The sequence below is a fragment of the Bipolaris victoriae genome (genome assembly GCF_000527765.1).
Source record: "Bipolaris victoriae FI3 unplaced genomic scaffold scaffold_24, whole genome shotgun sequence".
Taxonomy (NCBI): Eukaryota; Fungi; Ascomycota; class Dothideomycetes; order Pleosporales; family Pleosporaceae; genus Bipolaris; species Bipolaris victoriae.
In genome coordinates this window covers 79222-95156 of record NW_014575368.1, presented here as the reverse complement: position 1 = coordinate 95156, position 15935 = coordinate 79222, and the positions used below count along the sequence as shown (strand labels likewise).

At 49.1% G+C, this 15935-nt stretch overlaps 8 protein-coding genes across 8 annotated transcripts in view; 5 read left to right on the top strand and 3 right to left on the bottom strand.

The window, feature by feature from the left end:
• Positions 1-774: 774 nt before the first annotated feature.
• Positions 775-1767, bottom strand: COCVIDRAFT_35970 (hypothetical protein; the record flags this gene model as incomplete). Its single annotated transcript, XM_014703203.1, has 2 exons — positions 775-1574; positions 1656-1767. 2 exons carry the CDS (start codon positions 1765-1767, stop codon positions 775-777), a joined length of 912 nt encoding a protein of 303 aa, XP_014558689.1.
• A 3490-nt stretch (positions 1768-5257) lies between these two features.
• COCVIDRAFT_93937 (hypothetical protein) lies at positions 5258-6172 on the top strand (the record flags this gene model as incomplete). Its single annotated transcript, XM_014703202.1, has 1 exon — positions 5258-6172. One exon carries the CDS (start codon positions 5258-5260, stop codon positions 6170-6172), a length of 915 nt encoding a protein of 304 aa, XP_014558688.1.
• A 1178-nt stretch (positions 6173-7350) lies between these two features.
• Positions 7351-7539, top strand: COCVIDRAFT_93927 (hypothetical protein; the record flags this gene model as incomplete). Its single annotated transcript, XM_014703201.1, has 1 exon — positions 7351-7539. The coding sequence occupies one exon, from the start codon at positions 7351-7353 to the stop codon at positions 7537-7539; it is 189 nt and encodes a 62-aa protein (XP_014558687.1).
• Positions 7540-7694: 155 nt separating this feature from the next.
• Positions 7695-9173, top strand: COCVIDRAFT_14235 (hypothetical protein; the record flags this gene model as incomplete). The annotated part of the gene is made up of 4 exons (XM_014703125.1): positions 7695-7746; positions 7883-7933; positions 7992-8664; positions 8720-9173. The coding sequence occupies 4 exons, from the start codon at positions 7695-7697 to the stop codon at positions 9171-9173; spliced, it is 1230 nt and encodes a 409-aa protein (XP_014558611.1).
• A 296-nt stretch (positions 9174-9469) lies between these two features.
• On the top strand, positions 9470-9814 carry COCVIDRAFT_93717 (hypothetical protein; the record flags this gene model as incomplete). The annotated part of the gene is made up of 1 exon (XM_014703200.1): positions 9470-9814. A coding segment is annotated over one exon (345 nt), but the record flags the coding sequence as incomplete, so codon positions are not given.
• Positions 9815-11157: 1343 nt separating this feature from the next.
• COCVIDRAFT_24860 (polysaccharide lyase family 1 protein) lies at positions 11158-12395 on the bottom strand (the record flags this gene model as incomplete). Its single annotated transcript, XM_014703157.1, has 3 exons — positions 11158-11744; positions 11802-12248; positions 12299-12395. 3 exons carry the CDS (start codon positions 12393-12395, stop codon positions 11158-11160), a joined length of 1131 nt encoding a protein of 376 aa, XP_014558643.1.
• A 1269-nt stretch (positions 12396-13664) lies between these two features.
• Positions 13665-15362, top strand: COCVIDRAFT_24859 (hypothetical protein; the record flags this gene model as incomplete). Its single annotated transcript, XM_014703156.1, has 1 exon — positions 13665-15362. One exon carries the CDS (start codon positions 13665-13667, stop codon positions 15360-15362), a length of 1698 nt encoding a protein of 565 aa, XP_014558642.1.
• Positions 15363-15659: 297 nt separating this feature from the next.
• Positions 15660-15935, bottom strand: part of COCVIDRAFT_35965 (hypothetical protein) — a gene marked incomplete at both ends in the record, with an annotated part of 1504 nt that continues 1228 nt past the window's right edge. The window contains one exon of the mRNA XM_014703199.1: positions 15660-15832. Coding sequence (XP_014558685.1) covers positions 15660-15832 — 173 coding nt within the window. The remainder of the gene's footprint in view (positions 15833-15935) is intronic.

Sequence of the window (15935 nt, the reverse complement as noted above, 5' to 3'; positions counted from 1 at the left end):
TTCTCTGCTTACCATCTGCATCCTAGACGGAAGTGTCGGATCGCCAGTGGATCGGCAGGGTGCACTGTTTGGGAGACGATACATCTGCTTAGTTGCCCGAGAAACAGGGCGCAGCATGGTGCCAGGGCTCAGTCTGAGTCCGGTGAGGCCTACTATACCATCTACACAATAGCATCTAGTACTCGTACACCTACCTCGTCTACTGCTACTATACAAGGCCCGCTCCATGGTGTTGGTGCCGCTGCTGGTACTGGTACTGGTACTGGTCCTTGGTACTGGTCCTCTCCACACAACCACCCGCCCTAGCCTGAAACACCCTCAACACCATCACATCTGCTCTGCCTATCACCACAATGCCGCGCGTCATGTGATTGTCCTTGCCCCCCCCCCTCATCCATCATGCATCATGCAAAAGCAGCAGCAAACGACATGGAAATTAACATTGCAGCATGTGCATATAGAGTTTGTACTTAAAATCTATCTTCACATAAACGGCTGACTGTGTGCTGGGCAGAATTTGTCGTGCCAACCCGACATGGGCCACGGCGATGGCGAGGGCATCCATCACGACAAGCCGATCGCGGCTCTCGGGGCGGCGGCTGTTTCTCCGCCTCCGGTTTGACCCGTGCATGGACCGTCACAACATCCGTCCCGGCAACCGCTCCCAATCAACACCGCCACACAACACACGCCCCCCCACCGAAAATAGTCAACAACAAAATAACATCATTACAATTGCATAGTATCTACAGTAAGAACATCCAACATCCCCCCTCAAGCACTGCTCCCCACCGCCCGTGCCATGGCGCTCTGCACAAACCCCCGCATGCCTGGTGATGTCGTCGATGCTGCAGCCCTCGGCGCCTCTGCGGTATCTATCACGATTTCCCCATACTGCGCATCCTGATGATCCTTCCCCAGACTCGGTCTGCCTGCCAAATTCTTAAACGGACACGACCCCGCCGCCATGTCGGCCTCTTCAATCTCACTCTCACGCTCACCACTACCTTCACGCAAGACAGGTTTGCCGTGCAGATAGCCTTCAGGCTCAACCTCGGGCACCAATCGCTCCTCTGCAAACTCGTCGCCGTCGCGAACATACCACTTGGCAAACAGATCGTTCTGGATCCAAATCACCTTGCTCAGCGCCTTGACAAGCGCAATCTTGCGCTCCATCTTCAGCCGTGGGTGCGACAGCACCGCTTCCGTAATAATGTCCTGAACAAACGACAGCGTCACGCCAATGTGCACGTATTCGACGTGCAGCGGATGCGCCCGCCCTTGCCCCACGTGCATCATGCCTACTTTGTCCAGGTACTCCCAAAACTCCATGGTCGACGGGTCGCTGCAGAGCTTGTTTAGGTAGCCCCGCAGGAACATTTTGCGGTACAGAATCTGCGGAGAGTTCTCGTCGAGGTTGCTGACGTCTACGCGCCCCTGGTACGATGTCGATCGCGTTTCAAACGCCCGTGCTGTGATGTCGTACTGCAGAAGCTTCTTGTACACAATGTTGACTACCGCGGGGATGAGCGCTTTGATGTACTTGGCCCCGCTCGTCAGTGCTTCCATGTCGCCTGCATTTTTTTTCAAAGTTAGTCTTTTGCTTCCCAAAGTATAATTTTGTTTTTTTTGTTGGGGACAGAGTTTAAGCGTACGTGAACTAAAGTCGAGAAACGAATGGAGGTATTGTATCCGTGCCTCGAGACTGGTATAAAGCTCCCTCCGATCTATATGCTGCATCGGCCGATGATTCTGTAGTGTCGCCATCTCTGTAGTATGTGTGTGTGTGTGTTGTTTGGAAAATTCAAACTCTGTCGTTGGCTCCTCTTATGGTTTCCACTCCTTGTTTGTTGAGAACAGAATTCCTATCCCTAGTGTAATAGTCGTGTGTTGTGTATTTGTGTGTGTCTGTTCCCGAGTTCTCAATCTCTCTTCAAAAAAAAAGTTTGTCGAATCCACACGTTCTCTCTCTCTCTCTCTCTCTCTTTATAATCTAATGAAACAAACCGAAAAAAAATTGACGACAAGATTCGCCCTTCTTAACTCTATATACCTCACAGCATTTCCCCACACAGCCAAGATCCCATATCCCAACTACCGGGCGAAAACAAACCCGTCCCACATAACTAACAGATAAGGTCCGTGCGCAGCACCGTAAGGCTTAGCCCATGGTGGTGTGTCCATCTTGCATCGTAAGATGGCGTGACGCTCGTCTTTGCATCTCACCACTTAACCCAAGTACTAACGTATTTTCTTTGCTCTGTATGAGACATACGCGCTTTTTCGCATTTTCCCGCCCCATCGTCGTCATCATCATCATCATCATCATTCTTCATATCACATCATAATACGATCTCTTTTTTTTTAAAAAAAACCCCCACACACTCACTCACGACAAATATTGGTAATTAAGAAGATTTAAAGGCTGGGAGGGGGGTTTCCTTGCCATGGCGCAAAGCGATAGCAAAAGGTAGTACTTGGGTAAATATGGGGACTCGCTCATCCGAGTACTATAGCTAGACACCCCCCCTTTTTTTTTCTTAAAGCAAGACGGGTATAAGCAACCGTGTTTGGGGTTGGATTGTCGCTATAAGATGCGGTAATAATAGGGAAGAGGGTAAGTTTTAGCGAGAGCGGAAAGTAAATGTTGGGTTTGCAAGGGGGGGGGAAGCAGCTAGAGGGTGTATAAGTGATGGTTGTTAAGTTTCAGAATAGTGTACTATATTTTTCGGCGCAGAGGTTTGGGACTGGGCAGGGGCCGGATGCGAGGGTTGAGATGGTGATGGGATGGGCATGGCCCCTTCGTGGTTTGGGGTTGTGGGCAGGGATGGTCCCGGGGAATGGGGTTGGCAGGGGGGGAAGGAGGGAAAGTGGATGTGGTTTGTGTATGGGGGACCCCCATTGATCGCTTAGGATTATATGGAGATGATTGTTGTATGAATTATATGCTTATCGTGTTTTTTTAGAAGGGATTGTTTGGTTCCTTGGTATGGGTTTTTGGTGTTGAGGCTGCAGGCAGGGTGATGCAGGTACGCTCGTCTACTGTGATTTGTAGGGGACGGATGGTATTCGTGGTTTGAAAGGATAGTTTCGTAATCAGTGGTTCGATACATCCATCGGTCTGCTTTCTTATAGAATTCAGCAGAGATTTTGACCCTTGATCTGCTGATACTTACAGAAGGACAATTGCTTGGTTCTTACCCAACTGATCAGCTTCTCGCCATTGTTTCTCGCCATTGTGATTCAAGACTCTCACATGTGCAGTTTGCAGGTTCAGGCTCATGTGGCAGAATCACGCGAAGAATTAAGTTTGTAGTGACGCTGATCCACCGGCTATATCTGAAGTCATCACAGGATAATACTTGCTTAAAACCACCTCTTGACATCGTGCATGTCATATGACTGTCGGTATAGGAGGATCTATCAAATCTCTAAGCAGGTTTACCTATGTCAACTATTCGTTTTCTGTTGCGGCTCTCATCATAATTCCATCGTCCTAAATCCTCCTCCTTATCCTTTTCTTCTAACTCTGAGTTTCATCTCTTATCATTCATCGCGGCAACCCTTGATTTAACATTTGACTACCTTATTTATCTTAATCCTGTTACTTCTGTCTAGTACTAACGTATTCTTAGTTGCGCTATTCATTTCTACCGACAATCGTCGATATATTTGACCGTGCAAGTGTCGTCCATGACGCTACTGTATTTGAATCTCTGTGCAATTTGGCGCATTACTCTACATGTAAGCAATACGCGCATTGCTTAATTATTATGCGCCACACATACGCCCTAGCCGTGTGTGGTTCGTGGGACATTTATCGGCTGCTTACATACCGTAAAAGGTATACATATCGTGCTCGAAGATGATCAGATACAACGATCGGAGTATTTGATCCATCGCTCCTCCGGTAGTCCAAATGGAAAAGAGCAGCTTGTTGCTGGCACTAAAGAAAGTCATACCGAATATTGAATAGATCTTGCTACGCCTGTTCTCACAGCACGGAAGCCTTTGCTGCACAATGTAATGTGTATTGCTATGTGAAATCATCTCGCTTGTGGCTCATGTTAACGTCCAGGGTAAATGTTCTTGCCAATTTGGTGCATCAAGAGGTAAACCAGGATCTTAAGAGGGCATGTAGTAAGCCCCCTGAAGTAGGTGAGTGGAAGATACAAATATATAAAGACGCAAGTATGGACGCGACTAACGATCTCATCTACGTTTGATCCTACACCTTTTGAGAAATTCTGAACGGCCAACCTAAAGGTTCACCACATAACCCCAACGCAATGCATCTATGGATCCTTCTTCTATCCCTAGCCACTGTCTCAACTGCTAGTGTGTGTGGGTTTCGAGCGAGCACCGTGACTGGGAAGTGCAACAGATCTGGTCATTGCTCCTTCCCAGCGTTAAATTGTTCACCTGGAACCCAAGAGACAATCGCTAATGCAGGTCCTGCCCGTTGCAGCAGCAATAATCAATGTGTAATAGAAGTGAGTTCTCATTTTTCTCGATTATTCTCGAAAAAAAGACGCACTACTAACACCACTACAACAGCGATGTTGCTGTTCACAAGGCGGCTGCTAGGTTCTATGCAGATATCGAAAAAAAATTGTTGACGCGCATGTTGGGAAGTCAGACCGTTAGACTTAAACCGTTCCTATGAGCGCTAGTAGCTCAAGTAGGGCTACGGAGTGCCCCATACACTATTGCGTTTTAGCAGTCGCCGAGCAGCAAATCGCAGATTCCTTGGCAAATGATATATCTTATCACCAGGCCTACTCGCATCCAGTATGTCTCTGCTCCTTTACTCAATAACCCATGCTTTGCGCATTGCCTTGACACGAACCCAAAGGCGTGTATGGTTGCATGCTGGATTCAGATATCTTCCCTTGTTGTAAGGAATAATTCCAAGGTCTCCTGTTACCCATAAAATAGAGACTTTGTAGTCAATTTGATCATATGTGTTCGTGATAGAGGTCCAGCCACGAGAGACGATAAATTGGCTCCGAAATCTGACGGGATCATAGTACATGGAGGTAGGAAAAGACACTGAATTCATATGGTGCTGCAGAAACATAAGCTTCACTTTAACTAATTCAAACAAAGTACCGTATCTATGCGTCGATAGCCGCCGCCCCGAATTCGGACTACGTCAACCCAAGAGTATAGTACATACATCTGAGCCATTGAGCACCAAACATTCGACAATACCACAAAAATCTCTATATCCCAATCCAGCAAATCCCTCACAAACATGACCATAACCAACGTCGCCCTCATTGGCGGAACAGGCACCCTCGGCGCGCCCGTCCTGCGCGCCCTCCAAGCCTCAGAATTCTCCCTCTACGTCCTCAACCGCCAGACCTCCAGATCCGTCTACCCAAAAACAAACGTCATCACCGTCCCCGACGACCTAGACGTCGATGTCGTCGCCAAAGCGCTGCGCAGCAAAAACATCGACGCCTTGATCATCACCATTGCGGGGAGCCACGTGGAATCGCAAAAGAAGCTCATCGATGCGGCCTTCAAAGCAGGCGTCAAGCGCGTCATGCCCGCCGAATTCGGGAGCTGCGATTCCGCCGACGAAAAGACAAACGAGATTCTGCCCTTGATGAAGGGCAAGAAGGTTGTTAGAGACTACCTCATCTCGCTGCAGGACCAACAGCGCGAACCTGGTATGGGCAACCTGACCTGGACAAGTCTTATCACTGGCCACTTTTTCGACTGGGGTATGACATGCGGCTTGCTAAAATTCGACGTCAAGACCCGCAAGGCGTATCTACTTGATGGCGGCAACATCAAGTTTTCCGCATCCAATGTCGATTTCATAGGCAAGGCGGTGGTTAGAGTTTTGGAAAAGGAGGAGCAGACTAAGAATAAGCTGCTGTATGTGCATAGTCACCGTGTGACGCAGCTGGAGGTGCTGGAGGCGCTGGAGAAGGCGACGGGAGAGAAGTTTGAGCGGGTTGAGCAGAAGAGTGAGGAGGAGTTGGAGGTTTGTAGGCCGAAGATGTTGGAGGGGGATATGGAGGCGAGGGAGGAGGTTGTGGCTGTTTGGGGGGTTGTTGCTGCGGATTGGAAGGAGAGGGAAGGGTTTGCGAACGAGTTGCTTGGGCTGGAAGAGGAGGATTTGGATGAGGTAGTGAAGAGGGTTGTTTCGAACCTGTGAGAGGGTGTATGGTGACTCTGGTTTCGGATAGTAGGGCAGGCTATGGCCCGTTGTCTGTTATTGTCGGGATTTGGCGGTGCATATAGCCTGCCTTTTGATTTTTCTCGGCCACCCCAGCGATACTCGTCTACTTCGACTTCTTAGACTATAGAGAAGATGAACGCATCCCACTTGCACTGAACTATAGCTATGGCACTGAATAATGGAGAGCTGTGGTATCCACCCCTGAATGCTTCTATGGAATGAAGTATTGTTTGTTTCCCCACTAGGTTGGTAACTGGATCTCCACCTTCGGGATTGTTTTTTTACGATTTACTCTGCGAATACTGACCCAAATAGGAAATTCGACAGATCATTTTAGAGCCCTTAATAAGGAATATACTTTACTAGCAGAAAAATCTCCTATAGCCCTAAGAGTCAAGAACTTAGTAGCCTACCCATTTTGCTAAGACTTGTGTCTCACCATTTTGCTAAGACTTGTGTCTCACCATTTTGCTCCGATATATCATATCCTCTTAGTAGATGGAGTTATTAAAAACCTTTCTATTGATGAATCATAGAACCTGATTTGGGCTAGAAAATAAGCCACACAACTCGGTTCTTATGTTTGTGTTAGTAGCTGCGGAGATTACCGCGTTTTTGAGAACTCTATTCTAGAACACGAGAGTGAGCCAGCCACTGTCGGTCTTACTTTGTTGGTTCAGTCTTAGCGGGGACACCACAACTTTAAATCTAAGAGTCCGTCAGTTGCCAGTCAAACGCACGCTTCCACATCGTGACGTGATAGTCACGGAATTTGCGAGGCCTCCGCATGGTCTAATTTTGACTCAAGAAGAGATATCTCGCGAATTCGGCTGCGAACTCTGCTAAATGTAATGTTAAGGAACACACTGCATGCCATTCGTGGTAATAGCTTCGGTGAATTTGCGATGCTGCGTACGGCAGTTGCAGCTGAGGTAAATGCTTCAGGCTTTGAATAGGCACCCTCTAATCCAGGGAAGGCTTAGGACAAACGCAATCTACAAACCATCCAGCCTACTGTGTAAGCTTAGTGTAGGCATGTCAACCGACCATGAGCTCCTTGCCCTGCGCTATAGCCCCTCGGCTATACCGGATATAATCTGCGCTAACTAGATAAGGTCTATAGCGCAACTCCACACAGTCATCGCCGGGACCAAATGATTCCCCACAACTCGATCGATGGCACAGGAGTTTCAAAATACCGTCTTAGGCATCAAATCAAGCAGCGGATTTGGCCAATACAGCCAATTGGCATATTTGGGTACATCTCCATTGATCTTCACCATTTCATCGGGCCGGTTCCTCAGAGTTCCAGCAGTTTGGAGCCATTGATATCGGGTGGGTGACAATGAGACAATGCCGACGATCAATTTCAAAGAAACCCAACCCCTTAGGGCGGTGGCCTTACCTTATATATCCAAGGTCAAGGGCCCACTTTCCAGAACCAAGGCCCCAATATGAAGCAACTTTATTTGCTGTTTTTGCTGTTAACCTATACATCATGGACAACCGCACAGGATCCTGCTCTTGTTGCGTCAATCCCCGAGTGCGCAGTACGTACGGTCGAACCGCCAATACCAAAACATAGTGACTTACAGCCGTAGAGAATATGCACAGGAAGATTAATACCAACGTCTTCGTGCGCAGGGTCGGACGAAAGTTGCATATGCACTAACACACAGCTTCAAGGCATGATCGAGGATTGTGTCCGCGAGACATGCACTATAAAGCAAAGCCTAAGTCAGTGGGATCTCTCATATATACCGTTGAGAAGTAAAGCTGAAACATCATCTTACAGCGGCTAAAAACATATCTTCAACGCTGTGTGGCGCGCCTGTCAGTAACATCGGCTCCCAATTGAAGGTCCTCAACATCACACTGTTCAGCATCACGGCGGCGGTCGCGTTCATTCGCCTTCTATTCAAATACTTCTCCGGTGCCAACACTGGATGGGATGACAATGCCATTATAGCTGCATTGCTTACTGGTGTACCATCTGTTGTGCTTGTGGACAGACTCCTCATTCCTAATGGACTAGGCAGAGATGTCTGGACTTTACCATTTGACACTATAACTGCCTTTCGGCGCGCTGCCTACATTCTCCCAATTCTGTACTTTCTCCAGGCCGGTCTTGTCAAGATTTCTATTCTTCTCTTCCTCCTACGAATCTTTCCGAGGCCTACTACTCGCAAGCTATCATATGGAACTCTTGTCTTTACTTCCCTTTGGACAGTTGCGTTTATCCTTGCTGGAGCCCTCCAATGCCGACCGCCCAGTTTCTATTGGATATCTTGGGATATGAAAAGCCAAAAGAGTTGCATCGATTTCGGCGCACTCAACTGGGCGAACTCGGTTCTCGGCATCGCTCTGGATACTTGGATACTGGCTATACCATTGTTTGAAGTTATCTATGTCCAGCTATCGTGGCGTCGAAAACTGGGCGTGTCTTTGATGTTCTTTGTCGGAACCTTGTGAGTAAACGTAAGCCACCTTATTGTAACGCGTGGTGTTAAACATATCCCACAGTGTTACGGTTGTCTCCGCTCTTCGATTACAGTCCATCGCACACTTGGAGCATGCTGACAATCCCACACGGGACATGACTGCTATCATCTACTGGTCTAGTATAGAACAGGACGTAGGAATTCTTTGCACGTGTATGCCCACAATTCGGAGAATTCTTGTACGCATATACCCTTTGGTCTTCGATTCAAAGAACAGAAGCTCCAGAACAGACTATGATTACGGCAGTTACAGTCATGGTCTTACTGGTAATGGAGGAGCCATAGAAACGACAGAAGGCGACGCAAACCGCTCACAAAAGTCGAACACGGCACCAAACATCTTCCACATGCAGACATTCGACGTGCAATTTGAGCAGAACTTGGATAACGATGAGAGTGCATTAGTAAAGATGGGGAATCTTGCTAGAACACCCTCAGGGGTACAAAGCAGCAATATAAGCGAAGTAAGCTTATAATAGTTTAGAGATAAATGGGAAGTTTAATGCCAGTTCATCTTTGCCTAAAGGCAGTAAGTTGCTCTTCTCCTCTATCCATTTTATTGGAATATTTTGTTTTGAGGTGCAACATGAATGAGCCTGTTCATTGGTATCGTCTTCTTTGGATTGCATCGTTGGTGTAAGAGGCGGATTGCTCGATATGTTAGTTTCTCACTACGCAAGCAGCTCACATACAGGAAACGGATCTTCTTTTCATATATGTCTTATCAGCTCTTTCTCCTTGAGGAAGCTAATTATCATTACCAAGTTATTTCCGTGATTCGGATATTCTAGATTTACCTCCCGAAATCCAGAATGCACCCTGTCATCTCATCTGGAGTTTTTCCATCTACCAACCGGCTCTTCTTCATCGATACAGGCAAAAGCTCTGGCCAGACGATCAATGCTTCTATAGAACTGATCATCCGATCATTTCCCAGCGCTCTCCTGACACTAAACACATCTCAACTGAATCGAGCGGGCACCGCACAAATGCCGCAGCGGTGGACCAAAAGCCATCAGCACAGACACACTGGATCCAAATTTGCAAATGGCTCTTTTCTCAGAGATTACGCAGAATTGCCACCGGGCGTTATCCGCTCACTCGACACAGTAAGTAAGCAGAAAGTGCACAGACTCAAGATCTGGAAGCGCGAAGCACCTCGATCCACAGGCAATATCTAGTCCATTTGCATATCAATTCCTTCACCTCTCTTATCTATAGAAGGCTTGCTGTCGCCTTGAAGAGGCATAGGGGCGGTAGAGTGGTATCCTGGAGACAAAACTCAGCAGTTACTCGGTTTAGTATATCAAATAAAATCAACTGCGCAAAACGCATCCTCGCATCACCACCCCAATCGCATAACCGGCAGTCTCACAGTCTTTTCCACCCCCAACCCGAAGAAAGCTATTGGATTCCTAACTACCCTGCCAATCAAAAAATACCATACTGCCATCCCCAAACTACTTTGATCAATACACACAACCATTCCTCCTCACCCCGCAGATCCCAATACCACTCTTTCCCCCCTCAAAACCCCTTCCCTCTTAATATATCCACGGAAAAACCTCATTCCTCCAATATCCTCTCTATTTCCACCCCCGCTTACTACACAAAGATGCAAACATTCTATCGCAAACAAACCCCTAAACGGACCGTACCCGTCCGTCCGGTTGGCCCCAAACAAGGCCCGTGGCCCGTGTGTATAACAATAATACACAAGTCTAATTTTAAAAAGCCTGTAACGAACTATAGATGTCGGAATATTAAAACTACTTGGAATTACCCTGATGTGGCTAATTTTGGGGGAGGGGGTTTGAAAGAGTAAAGTAGAGGGGGTGGAGGGACAAGGGATGGCGGGGAAAGAAAACAGAGTGCAAGTATAGCCGGTTTGTTGGATTTAAAGGGTGCAGCAGGGATGAGAGTGAGCGTGGTATACTGGGCTGAGTAATTTATACAGTGAACTAGGGGCAGGGCGTGTGTGTCCCACGTAATCCAGATAATAAAACTAGTGAAGATAGGGAGCCTAAGTAAGAATGCAATAGGAAAGAAAAATTAGGTTATGCAAAATAATGCATTTATGCACACAAGTATGTGTTTTGTCGATTTTCATTATATAATCCATCAATTACCACTTTTGCCGGTGTTACCCACTTACCCCTCCCCCTGTTACTAGGTGGATTCCAGCACGGGCAGCCTTTTGCTGCAAGGTACCCGTGTACATTTGTTTCAAGTAAACAATCGAGAACAACAGGGCTATGGCATCACCAAGTGAAACAAGCAAGAAAATGACCAAGGATTCTGTTTTTGTTCAACGAATATAATGTATTTACCAATCGCTTAAAGCGATAGTTTAAAAAAGGTTATTTACAGAAGAATAGAGTCTATGGCAGTACTTCGCAGCCACCTTCACAACGTCTCCACACATATCCACTCCTAATTCGAGGGGGTAAAAGGGACAATTTAGATCCTTCCGTAACCAGCAGTGTTAACAACATTCTTAGCGTTGGCACCGGAGACGGCAGCAGCAATGTTCTTTCCAGAGAATCCAGCAATGATGCTGGTGTCAGAGCCAGCCATGGTAGCGGAAGCACCGTAGATGTTGGCCTCGCAGTTGCGGCCAAGACCGCTCTTGCAAGCGGCACCACCGGAAGCAAAGACCTTGCCGGCAAGACCAGTCTGGGATGCGGCCTTGACGTTCTGGAAGGCGTTGCCCTCAGCGACGATCTTGGCACCAGCGTCGGCCTCGAAAGCGTGGCCAGAGTTGGCATAGAAGTAGTTGCCGACGGCGTGGAGGAGAGTGTTACCGGCAACCTTTGGCGAGCGCCCAGAGGTGTGGTGGATGTAGTTGCCCTTGAGAGTGACCATGTCGTTGCTGCCAGTGAGGTAGATTCCCCAGTAGTGGTGGCCGTCGCAAGTAGCGGACCAGGCGGTGGCACCGTTGATCTCGTTGTTGGAGATGGTGACACGGCCGGAAGCATGCTCACCGAGGACAATGTGCTGGCGGGCAATGAGATCGGTGGTACAGTGGTCGATCCAGATCATGTCGGCTATAATCACTCTTTGTTAGATACTGGGTGCGAGTTTGAATACAGATTGCAACTTACCACCGTCGACGGTGATAGCATCACCACCCCAGACGTACTGAGGGTTGATCTCGGTGAAACGAACGTTCTGGATGATGATGTTCTTGACGCCGTTGGCCATACGGATACCCTTTCCTTTGATGACACCCTTGTTGCCCTGGCCGACAAGAGACTTGTTGGAGCCAACGGTGATGCCAATGACACCAGCCTTGTCATAGGTGATGCTGGAGACCTTGGGCGCGGTCTTTTGGTAGTTGTCACACCATCCGTCCTTGTTGATGGCGATCTGGCACGCGGAGCCAGTTCCCCAGGGACGGCAACCAGCAGAGGTGGCCTTGCCCTCACTGCCAGTGAAGTCGAAAGTCTTAGTGAGGACAATCGTGCGAGCCTGGCTATCACCGAGGTAGCTAACGAGCTCAGCGTTGGTCTTGGGGTAGACAGGGGCGGCGCTGCCACCACCAGTAACACCTATTCACGTATAAGTCTACATTCTGGAAACAATGCAAAAGTTGACGAACCCTTAGCGAAACCCTCAGCAGCACCCTTGACGCCATCGGCAGCGCTGACAACGGTAGCGAGAGCTGCCGCAACAGCGGCAAAGAGAGAGTACTTCATAGTTCAATTCTTGTTGATGCAAAAACTAGAGAGAGTGGATAGCAAACGCAGTTTGCTTAGAAAAAAAAAGAATGTGCAGATGAAAGAAGTAGAGAGAGTGTGAAAGACGATGCTATTGTGATGGTTTTCCATGGTGGCAGATCCAGTCCCATCTTTATAATAGACGGGCTTCGGAGGAGGCTGTTTCGAAGCAAGCCCCACAGGCCAATCTGAGAAACATTCCCTAGGTGTGAATACTGGGTCCTGAGGACCCGTTCATCACCGGGTAGGGGTACATATCAAACTCATGAGTCGCGCCTTGCGCTCCGGAGGAATATTCTACCAGTATTCTGGAGTCAAGGATACATGATTCGATTGGGAGGATCCATGGAGGCAAGGGCGTTGCGAGCAGTGCAAGATTGACGAGCTGCGGGCATTGTGATTGCCGCGAAACGGATGCAGACAGGCGTTGGGTATGTTTATGCATTCGTGGCTTGGCACGGGACAGGATTAGGAGGCGAGCGGATGTTGGTGTTTCATGTCAGCATGAGGCGGCTGGTGTTGACCCCACATGGCCATTCCTGGGCGAGTCTAGTTAGGAACAGGTATATTAGCCCTATCAGGGTTGAGATGACGAGGCTGATCAGTTCAAGACGTAGGATTCTTGGAGGCACACAAGATGTGGATTTATTTGGAACCGTCCTTTCCAATAGGTGGAATGATCAAACATGATGCCATATGGGACGTGAAACAGCATTGATCAGTGAAAGATCACGTGTTGAGATACATGCACCAAGTATATTTGACCATGTGTACAGGCCGGGGCTTTTGTTGAATTGAACCTGGTGGATATAGTAGTGGCTTGTGTGTCGTCTGTCCACTCGATAGTGCTCTGGTCGCTAGTGTTGCCTGGCAGGAGAAGGTCAGTCGTGTATAGATTCATGGGAGAGCCAAAAGGTCCGAATTCTCTTCGAGTACTTAATGTCGAATCTCGTGCAATATGCACTTCTTGGCGATGCGGCAGTGGGTAGATGGCAACCAGGGAGGGAGAAGGAGGTTGTTCCAATAGAGAGTGGCCTGGACCAGAAAGGCGGGACTAGTGGTACGCCTTCGGCTGAGCCCTGACCACGTGTCGGCAAAGGCCCTGTCGGTTGCCAAACAACACACCCGACCGGGTCCGACCAACCCTGAACCCAGCACTATCTCCACGCCGGTCCTTACCCACCAACCCAGGAGAACGTCATTGTAGCTGGAACTGTGCAGCCAGCGTGCAGCTCACACGCATCCTGGATGGCCCACCGAACATATGGCAGCAGCCAGCATCATGGTAGAACGCAGGCCAAGCAGTACAACGCACCACACCGCTACCCCAGCCAATCATCTCGACCCCTCCAACGCCCTGCTGCAACTTGGTCGTCAGACTACATCTCCGAGCCAGTGTACTCGGACTCGAACGACTACATCAACTCGCAGGATCCGGAACCGACCCCAAGTCCTGCACGGTATCATGAAAGGCCCTCTCTGATGACTTCGCCGTACAGCCCCCGGGAACGAGGGACTAATAACAAGCCATCATATTACACAACTCCCCCGCGTCGCCGCCAACAATGGCCCGCGCGGTACCAGACCCCGTCCCCTAGTTCGGATTATATTGCACAGTCCGTCCGGACAGAAGATGATTATATTGCTACGCCGGCGAGTCGTATGCCCGGCGCCTTTGTGGACGACGACGACGACGACGACTACGAAACACCAGAGTACAACAGTGGATACACCCAATATCGACCCGACGATAGCTCACCGCCCCAACGCTCTGCCCCTAAATCCTATGATCAAGAGAGTCCACCGCGTCGACCCCGTGCTGCTCCCAAAGACTACGACAATGATCCACCGCGGCACCATCACCACCGCGACTCCGACCTGACCAGCAGCAACTGGGACCGCAAGCACGACACAGCGCGGGCCCGGACCCGTAGCCGCAGCCGTAGTCGCAGCCGCGTCAAGCCCCTCAAGCCGCATGAACTCGACAATTTCCACGAAGCAAGGCAATTTCTCGAGCGCTTCCGCGCCCTCGACATCAAGCACACCGCTCGCCCCATCGGCGCCTACTCAAGCGACGAGGACCGCGACGATGCCCGGAGCCTGCGCTCACGCCACAGCAGTGTATCCAGGGAACGCCCTGCAACATACATTTCCTCGCGTCGAAACAGCAGCAACGCAAAGAGCAAGCGACTCGAAGCCGCCAGTGACGCATCCGTAGCTTGGTACCGCAGCTCCCACCGGTACAAAGACGACACATACGCATCGTCTCCTGAACGCGCCACGGGCTTCAGCCAACCCCCCCGCCAAAGCCGACTCGACCGCTACGAGCGTCGTCCAAGCTACAAAATGCTTACTCGAGATACTGCACATTACTCTGATGTGGATTCTCTAGGTCGCGACCCATCAACCACGCGCTCCTACCTTTCCCGCCCCCCATCCACAACCCCTTCCTACATCTCACGTTCTCGCTCACGCTCTCGTGCCCCATCCACTGCCCCATCTTACGTTTCCCCTTCCCCCTCTCCTCCTCGACACCGTTCCCCGCCTTCCTTCAGCCGTGCAGTGACTACCACACACCGCCGTTCATCCTACAGCTCCGACAATGGGATTGGTGAGGGAAGCGATTACCTTCCCAGTGACGACGACGAAGAAGATCATGCGAGACGCCACTTTTCAGACGACGACAAGTACGAACCGAGAGCGGTGTACAGTGATGATAATGGGGTGGGAGAGGGAAGTGATTATGTTTCTAGTGATGATGATGATGATTGTGTCGATGATAGGAGAGGGAGATATGCGAGGGGGAAGATGTATAGTGCACGTGAGCGAGTGAAGGAAGAAGATGAAGATGAAGAAGAGCATAGTTATAGTAAAGGCTGGGGTGTTGGGAATAGGGGCGAGACGATGGGGGGAAGACGGTATTGGGAGGGTGGAGTGGGGATATAGATGACGATGATGATGATTTTTTGAACTTTTTTTTTATTCTGTTTTGCATGGTTTTGGTTTTGATTTAGCGATGAGCATAATGAGTTATGAAACTTTCTTCTTATACGATGGCTGAATACGAATTCGATCATGTTCATGTTTCTCTTAGTCTTACGGTATCATGTACACCTTTTCTACATCGATTCTCCTCCACACACACACATGCACGCTGATTTCGCCCAGACAAGATGCATTTTCCAACGCCTCAATCGCATAATATGATACAATGCCTTCCTCTTATTCGACATACTCATACATCTAAGCAGTAGTGGTAGCCTCAGTAGCCTCAGCACTAGCAGCAGCAACATCAGCCGCCGCGGCCAGGACCTCCTGAGGCTTAAGTTCAGCAGTGGTCATGGGACCCTCTGGCCATGGTTTACCGAGGGCATCTTGAACACGGATGATTTGGTTCTTAGGACCAGGTACACAACCTGTAATAGCGTTAGTTAGTAAATCAACTTAAACATCTCCTATCATTCCCCCCCCCAAACTCCCCTCTTAAGATAAAAAAAAGACAATGGAGGGGAAAGAACA